Source organism: Pygoscelis adeliae, unplaced genomic scaffold (genome assembly GCF_000699105.1).
Source record: "Pygoscelis adeliae isolate BGI_AS28 unplaced genomic scaffold, ASM69910v1 Scaffold293, whole genome shotgun sequence".
NCBI classification, from domain to species: domain Eukaryota; kingdom Metazoa; phylum Chordata; class Aves; order Sphenisciformes; family Spheniscidae; genus Pygoscelis; species Pygoscelis adeliae.
In genome coordinates this window covers 308,928-318,399 of record NW_008824362.1, presented here as the reverse complement: position 1 = coordinate 318,399, position 9,472 = coordinate 308,928, and the positions used below count along the sequence as shown (strand labels likewise).

The following is a 9,472-nucleotide window of genomic DNA, read 5'->3' as shown; positions in this document are numbered from 1 at the left end:
GCCACCGTAGTGCGACACGGAGAGGCGGGGACGGGGTTGTTTATTAATAAACAACGAATTTCACACAGTGAAAAAGCATAAGCGCCGTGCGAGGGGCGAGTCGCTGCCGCCTGACGGCGGGAAGATGAGAGAAGAGGCAGGCGGAGGCAGGAAGAGGAAAGCAGGGGTGGGGACCCAGGGCCCGGGAAGCAGTACTCTGAGCATGAAGTGAGCCCCAGAGCGGGAGGCAAGGTAAAAAAAAAATAATACATATATGTCTATCTTAGTTTCTGTAATTCAACGAAAAAGCCCTTTTGTGGTCTCTGCTTTGGATTTCTTCATCTGGGTTTGAACTGGCACGGCCGAGGTTCCAAACCATTCCGGCACCTTCCTCTTAAAAGGGGGATGCGAGCTCTGGAAGAGGAAAATAAACGTGTGAGAAAAGCAAGCAGCGACACTGTTATAGCTCTACCCCAAAAAAGTCACCCTCGTCAGGAGATGTGAACTGTCTACTTGTTTAGCGGAAGGCTTATGTCTCCCTTAAACGCAACACCTTTTTTACATCATTGAGCAACTTAAAAAAAAATCAAGCTAAAGCAGTGAGAAGAACCCAAGCTGGGAAACATTTGGCCAGAAACAACAGCGGTGTGCCAGGACGCAAATGTTACGCTGACCTTCACACATCACCTTTAAGGAAAACAACACAAACCAAAGCCACCCCAACTGTCAAGACAAGAAGTGAAAAAACTGCAGCTCCTCAGTGTGACCTGTGAAAAAATACACACCGCCAGGCAGGGGCTGGAAGTGGATGCCCCAAGCTGGTGACACAGCAGCAGTTCCTGCTGCCTTCCCCGCTCACTGCTTGAGAAAAAGGGATTGAAACGCACAACCAATTGTGCAAGGCCCCCTTTTCTTCCCTCCCTCTCCTCACAAAGGTCACGAGCTCTGCAGGACTCACTCGGGGCTCATGTCCCCCAAGGAGAGTCTGAACATACAGCGCTCTCCCTGACTGCTGGGTGCATCTCTTGCACTGTGGTGGGAAGAGATGCTAGGGCAGCATAAAGCCATGAATTTCTGGAAGAGCTTATAGCGAGGAGATGAATGGGTTTCTGGTCATCCTTCAACCACAGGTTTTTACACAACGGAAGACCAATCGCTGTCGAGACGTTCGTCTCGAGACGAACAAGACTGCTGGCGAGCCGCCCTTGGGAATCGCATCAGGAGGACCCATCTACAGCCAGGAGAGAGGTTGCTCCAGTGCGTACATCGAGAGGTAGTGCGCACAACACCAGGACTCCCAGCCCAAGCTTGGGTGAAGCAGGAAGGGTGCAGAGACCATTACACTGGTCGTGCTTTGTTCCTGTGTTGCAACAAAGGGGCTTTACGTGGAACTGATGTTCTGGAAGTTCGCTGAAGCTATCACCAGCAATCGAAAAGATAACATTACAGTGCGTTTAGTGTTTCAAATAAGATAGCTGCTGCGCTATTTAGGAGTTATCCCTACCTAACACTGACCAGACCATGAATAATGATTTCTCTGCATCATGTTTTGCACTCACATCAACATCCAGCTTCGAACTGAAGCGAGTTGTACAGCAAGTAGCGCTGTTTTGCACTCACATCAACATCCAGCTTCGAACTGAAGCGAGTTGTACAGCAAGTAGCGCTGTTTTGCACTCACATCAACATCCAGCTTCGAACTGAAGCGAGTTGTACAGCAAGTAGCGCTGTTTTGCACTCACATCAACATCCAGCTTCGAACTGAAGCGAGTTGTACAGCAAGTAGCGCTGTTTTGCACTCACATCAACATCCAGCTTCGAACTGAAGCGAGTTGTACAGCAAGTAGCGCTGTTTTGCACTCACATCAACATCCAGCTTCGAACTGAAGCGAGTTGTACAGCAAGTAGCGCTGTTTTGCACTCACATCAACATCCAGCTTCGAACTGAAGCGAGTTGTACAGCAAGTAGCGCTGTTTTGCACTCACATCAACATCCAGCTTCGAACTGAAGCGAGTTGTACAGCAAGTAGCGCTGTTTTGCACTCACATCAACATCCAGCTTCGAACTGAAGCGAGTTGTACAGCAAGTAGCGCTGTTTTGCACTCACATCAACATCCAGCTTCGAACTGAAGCGAGTTGTACAGCAAGTAGCGCTGTTTTGCACTCACATCAACATCCAGCTTCGAACTGAAGCGAGTTGTACAGCAAGTAGCGCTGTTTTGCACTCACATCAACATCCAGCTTCGAACTGAAGCGAGTTGTACAGCAAGTAGCGCTGTTTTGCACTCACATCAACATCCAGCTTCGAACTGAAGCGAGTTGTACAGCAAGTAGCGCTGTTTTGCACTCACATCAACATCCAGCTTCGAACTGAAGCGAGTTGTACAGCAAGTAGCGCTGTTTTGCACTCACATCAACATCCAGCTTCGAACTGAAGCGAGTTGTACAGCAAGTAGCGCTGTTTTGCACTCACATCAACATCCAGCTTCGAACTGAAGCGAGTTGTACAGCAAGTAGCGCTGTTTTGCACTCACATCAACATCCAGCTTCGAACTGAAGCGAGTTGTACAGCAAGTAGCGCTGTTTTGCACTCACATCAACATCCAGCTTCGAACTGAAGCGAGTTGTACAGCAAGTAGCGCTGTTTTGCACTCACATCAACATCCAGCTTCGAACTGAAGCGAGTTGTACAGCAAGTAGCGCTGTTTTGCACTCACATCAACATCCAGCTTCGAACTGAAGCGAGTTGTACAGCAAGTAGCGCTGTTTTGCACTCACATCAACATCCAGCTTCGAACTGAAGCGAGTTGTACAGCAAGTAGCGCTGTTTTGCACTCACATCAACATCCAGCTTCGAACTGAAGCGAGTTGTACAGCAAGTAGCGCTGTTTTGCACTCACATCAACATCCAGCTTCGAACTGAAGCGAGTTGTACAGCAAGTAGCGCTGTTTTGCACTCACATCAACATCCAGCTTCGAACTGAAGCGAGTTGTACAGCAAGTAGCGCTGTTTTGCACTCACATCAACATCCAGCTTCGAACTGAAGCGAGTTGTACAGCAAGTAGCGCTGTTTTGCACTCACATCAACATCCAGCTTCGAACTGAAGCGAGTTGTACAGCAAGTAGCGCTGTTTTGCACTCACATCAACATCCAGCTTCGAACTGAAGCGAGTTGTACAGCAAGTAGCGCTGTTTTGCACTCACATCAACATCCAGCTTCGAACTGAAGCGAGTTGTACAGCAAGTAGCGCTGTTTTGCACTCACATCAACATCCAGCTTCGAACTGAAGCGAGTTGTACAGCAAGTAGCGCTGTTTTGCACTCACATCAACATCCAGCTTCGAACTGAAGCGAGTTGTACAGCAAGTAGCGCTGTTTTGCACTCACATCAACATCCAGCTTCGAACTGAAGCGAGTTGTACAGCAAGTAGCGCTGTTTTGCACTCACATCAACATCCAGCTTCGAACTGAAGCGAGTTGTACAGCAAGTAGCGCTGTTTTGCACTCACATCAACATCCAGCTTCGAACTGAAGCGAGTTGTACAGCAAGTAGCGCTGTTTTGCACTCACATCAACATCCAGCTTCGAACTGAAGCGAGTTGTACAGCAAGTAGCGCTGGCCAGAGCCACATGAGCTCCCTTTAGAAAAAACACTAGATGTATGGTCATACAACTTGCATTTATATAAACACCAGGGCAACAATCCTTAATGGGATCGGCATACAATCTCACACAACCCTATACCTGGAAGAGGAAAGGGAGCCAAACGACCTCTGAAAGTGTTGGAAGCATCTGCCACTAGATGGCTGACAAGACGTACCGGGGAAGAAAATTTCTGTAGCAGGCTGATGCTGTGAGAGGTATATCCAGGCACAGCGAGGACACCTAAAGCAGCATGCTGTCACTATATCAAAGATATTAACACGAGAAGTTGGCTGGCAATCCAGGCCAAGGTTTTAGGCACAGTAAAGAACCCAGACAGAAGCTGGGCTTTTGGTTTCTTCAAGATTGACACCCCAATCATCAGGTCCGGGCTCTGCTCCTGGCGCAGAGCTACGGGCGGTCTCACCTTCGGCTGAGAGTCAGCAAACAGTTCCTCCTCATCGGGATTGCGGGCAGGTTGATTCCAGGAGGCCAGGGCGATGGGCTTGAGGCGGTCTGCTGCCCCTCTGCTGCCTGGCTGGCTGTAATCCACGCTCTGTACAGCCTTTCCATAGGACAGTAAGGAAGCAGGCTGTTAGATGTATCGCAACATTAAAGCTTAAGTCTGCACAAAGCAGATTCAAAGCAAAGGCTGCGTTTTGGAGGGGTTTTTTTGGAAGTAAATGAGTTTGTAATTACAAACAGCGTTCCAACACCTCTGCTTAATGAGATGACTAGCTATTTCTTGTCCATTTTGCCACAAAAAAATTTGAGCTAGTACATCCATTTCAAACACAAGGGAAGCGGAACTTGTACTTGGGCACTTTTTTTTGTAGTGGAGAAGAACCCTTCCTTCATCCCCGTGGCCCTGAGAACTTGCAATACTTGCTTCTGACTCAGAAATGCTGTGTTTTCTAATGTGTTTTTACAGCAAAGGTGTCAGTTAAAAGTGGCATGGGGGCACAGAGGCATTAACTTCTAATTTCTATACAATGCCTGCTGGTCATAGGTTGGAACAGCCAAGCTGAGATTTTTGGATCAACTACACATGTCGGTGTTACCGAGGGCATCACTAATGGCAAGTCTACCACATGCTTTATCACAGTAAGCACATCTGTTTACCGAAGCCGAAGGCACCCCTTGCAGATGGGTTTTCTCTGCTCCTTCCTTCAATGTCGGATTGATCGAATTACCCTGTAGAAGCAGCAGTAATGTAAGGTTGTTAAAATCCAAGAACATTCATTAGCAGATTTAAAAGCTGTTTGCTACAACGAATTATTAGAACCAGGATATCTTCTGAAGGAGAAGTAAATAAAGACTATTTGGATTAGCAGTCTACTCATTTGTGTAATATTAATTTGATTTCTAATAGCACATAATTCCTGTTATTAGCTCCAGCAGCTAACAGTAGCAGGAAAAAGTGTAATTAGAGCTCACGCAATCAGACTGCCAGGAGGTCAACTTCAGGAAAAAGAAGGCTCAGACACAGACGTCGTAGAAACAAAACAGCACTCAGGGATGCAAGAAACAATCCATTTGGCAAAATGGCAAGGCTTAAAAAAATTGTTTGAGCCAGAGTTCAAGAAATCAACCCCAAACCCTGTAAGGAACAGACATGAAATCCTAGCGCAGGCAGCAGAAGGATTTAGAGTTTATAATTTCTTTTTACCGTTCCCACCAGGAGCCGCTCAGAGCAGGGCGGCCTTTTGTACAAGGTGCTTAACGGGGGCTTGGGAGACGCCGAGAGGCCAGCCGAGGGCTCAGAAGACTAGCCTGGCCTTCCTCCAAGAGCCACAAAGAGCTCCTTATTTCCTGAGATTTCTCCCCAGTGAGTCAGACTTATGGCATGACACTTTTCTCGTTATCACAGCTACGCCCAGCAGTTTCAAGCAGCAGAGGAACCCATGAAAGACTGCGAGACATTTCTGGCAGGCATTGCCTCTGGCTTTTTCACTCTCTCAGCTTTTCTGCTATCTTAGGGCTTTCTGCACTATTCCCACATCAGGTTGGTGATTAGCTACCGATGCACAGAAGCCAGGCAAGGGCAGAACACTGGACTTTGTGGCTATGAAGGATCCAGCTTACCAAAGGTTTTCATACTGGGGAGAACTTGGAATTTCAGCTTTTTCCTCCACTGCCCCGGCTAGTGTAAACCTGGGATTTTACAGGGGACCTTTTGCATCCACGTCCCAAGGGGCTGGACAACAGCAGAAAGCGTTCTTCCCTCCTCTCTGAGGCCACTATTAAGCCGCAGTTGTTGATGGTCTACAGTGGTGGACCATCACGTGCCTGATCTTCCTGGGCTGCACGTCCAGGACTTACTACGTTAGAGATGAGCCGACAGTCCCACATAGGAACAGATTAACTCGGGCGACAAGTTTAACAGGTCACAGCTAGGCTGTACAGGGGCAGCCTTCTTCCTAGGTCAATACTCGGCAAGGGGAACCCTCTGATTCCGCTCTGAGCATTGCTCTCAGAGGAGAGGGAGGCAGGCCTACTCAAAGCTGAGGGAAAGGTGGATTGTGAAGATGAGACACTAAGCACTACCGGAAACAGCAACAACATAAAAGGGCTTTTAGTCTGCTCCTGCAAAGAGGAAACTTTCTTTTCACAAAATCAGTTTTAGACCCTCTTTTACTAACCTTTGTTTTACTCCACAAAGCATCTTCCCTGCTTGCTTCATCTGCTCCTGTTTTTTCCTGCTGCCCTTCTGACCACACCAACATCCTTCTGATGCCTGAGCCATGCTGAGACTTATTTCTATCCTCTTTCTCCAATAACGCAATAGTCATCCTGATGAGATACAGTTCAATATTTGCAGGAACAAGTTTTCTAATAGCTTGAATTTTGGTGGTGTCTTGGAAAAAATATGAACACAATATTAATTGTTTTTTAATCCTCTTGCCCCTTATTCAGTTTTCTTACATTGTAAAACACATCAGTTGTCCCTCATTAAACCATAGGATAGATTAAGGCTTGGAAAAGACAAAAAATAAAACATATGGGTTTGACTCATAAGAAAACAGATCATGAGCTGATGGGACAAATCCCCACCTCATTCACACTCACACAAACCTACTGTCCTCAAATATAGTCTAAAACATCAGAATCGCCTGCCTCTAACTTGCATGTCCGATCAACCGTTTTCTCTTGAGAGGAAGGCTATACTAACTCAGGCTGAAAAGCCTGTCTGCTTTCTTAAATATAGCGCCCTGCCAGTTCTCCATTCCAGCGTGGCACTAAATTTAAGGAAGCTATCTTAGAGTCTGGTTGAGCCTCTAACTGCTGCTGAAAAGACACGTGAATCCGCAGTAGGACAGGAGTAACGAAGCTAGCAAGTCAGCAAACTCTGCCAACCTAAGAAATTAAACTACTAGGGCAAGACGGAACTTAAAGTCGCCCAGTCGCAGAACCACAAGTCAGTACATGGTTGTCTCCAGCCTCTGAACTAGCCCATGGCACCACATGACAGTGTTAAGAGGAAGAACTGCTTCTCCTGCATTTCTCGGCCTCCTCCTCATAAACGAGTATCTCGCAGAGAAGTTGCACCGGGGAAATTGTGCAGCTCTTATTCAATGTATTTTCTGTAGATGCCAGTACTTACAGGAGGACTGTCAGGCTGATGTTTTCTCCAAAAATACTCGAGTAAATACAGAGTTCAGAATGATGCCTGAATCTTTTCAACAGCCATACAACTGAGTAAAAGGATTTGTGAAGGGCTTTTTCGCTTTTTAATAATCACGATTGCCTCATTTTACAACATAACCTTGAAAGGAAAGCAATGATCCTGACATTGCCATGCTCTGCCTTTCCACAGCCACAGGCCTTCCAGAAATGATGGGTTCTACCTAAAGAAGCAGCTGAGCTGTCAGTTTGTCATTCCCTTCGTCCGTATGCCACTGTCATGAGAAGCTTCAGATAAGGGCTGCGATGCTCACCCGAGTCAATGGGAGGATTACGGATAACATCAGAAATGATCTGTTGAACGTCAGGAGTCAAACCTGCTCGCTCCAGGTTGACAGGGTAGCCAGCTCTCATCGCCTGGAACAGGTGAGCGCCAACCTCAGAAAGAGGCAGAGATCTGCTCTCACTTATAATCCTCTAGGGAAACAAAGGCAGAAAGAATTGAGACGGCAGAAGTGTCTGAAATACAAACTGAAAGCTCAAAACCCGGCAACCTCCCATTCCCAAAAAGCTATCAGGGGATACTGGCACATAGTGCAACGAAGCTCCCCAAAACACTTTGTTACTCCTAATATTTACCTCATTTCTCTTCCAGCTTGTAAAGAGCATTTTTCTCGAGGCTACGACTTCTCAGCTTGAATGCAACACTGCAGCTTGAACGCAACACTGCAGCTTGAACTTACTTCAGAGGAAGACAGGTTCTACAGAGGAAGGGTGCTGTACAGCCACCTCAAAAGGCTCACTACAGCCTCATGTCACAACACTCACTACCACCCCCTTTCCGCCCTGCGGCAGCTGAATCCCAGCAATTTCTACCACAAAGGAAACGGATGTTCTCGCCTCAGTTCAGTCAGTCCATCAACCCAGCTCCTACTTCATGAGATTTCTGTGTCAAAGCTTCAGATGTCTCCTGCAAAGCAGCTGTGATGCACCTGACCTTCCAGTGGCCCGTTTGATTCCTAACATCTATGCAGAACATGGATAACAGCGCCAAAACTAGTTCCTCCTCATTTTCACACCTGTTAAATGAATTCTTCTCAAACATTTGCCTTGAAGAAAAAACATTTCAAACTTTATCTACCTAAACTGGTACTTCTGAAGGAGAGATTTCAAACTGGTTACTTGTCTTCCTCGAAAGAACAGGTTTCAAGCTTCTATTGATTTCTCCCCAGACAATACACATAGCGCACATATAATCATCAGGATTAGTGGCTACAGAGCATCAAGTTACCCGTTAATAACTGTACAACTGTTCCTGGTTAATTAGTCCTTAGGTACACTTTTAAGTTAGGGACCATCTGACAAGGTTTACCCATAGTCTTGGGAGGGGCAAAGCAAAAACTCAGAGCAACTTCGTTTCCTACTGTAGAATTAAAAAGCAATAAAGCAAGCTGTATCAGAGCAGGTCACGAGGCTCATCTTCACAGGGCACATGGCGTGATGCCAGTTTAGCCACATGCCCTGTAGCATTTCGACGCGACGGGTAACTCGTCCTCAACTTTTGTTCCTAACAGGAAACACAGCTTGCCAAAACCTGAACTAGAAAGCCACGATAATACTTCGCACTTAGACTTTAGTTTAGCATTGAATCTTTCCATGAGCTTTGTTTCTTGACATGCAAGTCTTACACAGGGATATGGCATAGGCAAAGGAATAGGGATTTGCTACCTAAACCAAATAACGGAGTTAGTGAAGTTTATCCCAGTGGTTATTAACCTTAAAGATACACCTATATACAGCCCCATGCTTGTGTCCTTTCCAGCAGGCTACGGATCAGCAAGTTTTTCCTGTACGCCCTTACGACTGTGAAAAGAGACAAAAAAAATACAGAAACAGGCAGAACTAGCGCCTGCAATAGAAAAGCACGCTGCCTGACTGTACTTAAACGGGCCAACGAAGTAACAGCAACGTTTCTGCCTGATGCCCTGCCAAATTGTGCGGGCATCGTAACAGCAGGGAGCTGTAACTTATCTCGCTGTATCCCACCTCACAGCCAGCCCAGGTTTTCATACTTTTACCCGTCCATACTGGTAAGTTAGATGGGCTACCATTTGTCAGGGAAGATACTGCCTCAGTGTTTTAAAGCAACCCCGCCACAGCATCGGGCAGGGTGTTTAAGAGAACTTGCAAATCCCCCTCCTCTAGACAAAACATCCCCACCATTA

General features: G+C 46.7%; 1 protein-coding gene across 1 annotated transcript in view; it reads right to left on the bottom strand.

Annotated features, from left to right (window-relative positions):
* Nucleotides 1–272: 272 nt before the first annotated feature.
* The window catches only part of WRN (Werner syndrome, RecQ helicase-like), a 48,666-nt gene continuing 39,466 nt past the window's right edge, over nt 273–9,472 (bottom strand). The window contains exons 32-36 of the mRNA XM_009319871.1: nt 7,562–7,724; nt 6,266–6,480; nt 4,746–4,817; nt 4,051–4,188; nt 273–393 (exon numbers count right to left, since the gene is read on the bottom strand). Of these exons, the coding sequence (XP_009318146.1) occupies nt 277–393; nt 4,051–4,188; nt 4,746–4,817; nt 6,266–6,480; nt 7,562–7,724 (705 nt within the window). The 3' untranslated portion in view covers nt 273–276. The remainder of the gene's footprint in view (nt 394–4,050; nt 4,189–4,745; nt 4,818–6,265; nt 6,481–7,561; nt 7,725–9,472) is intronic.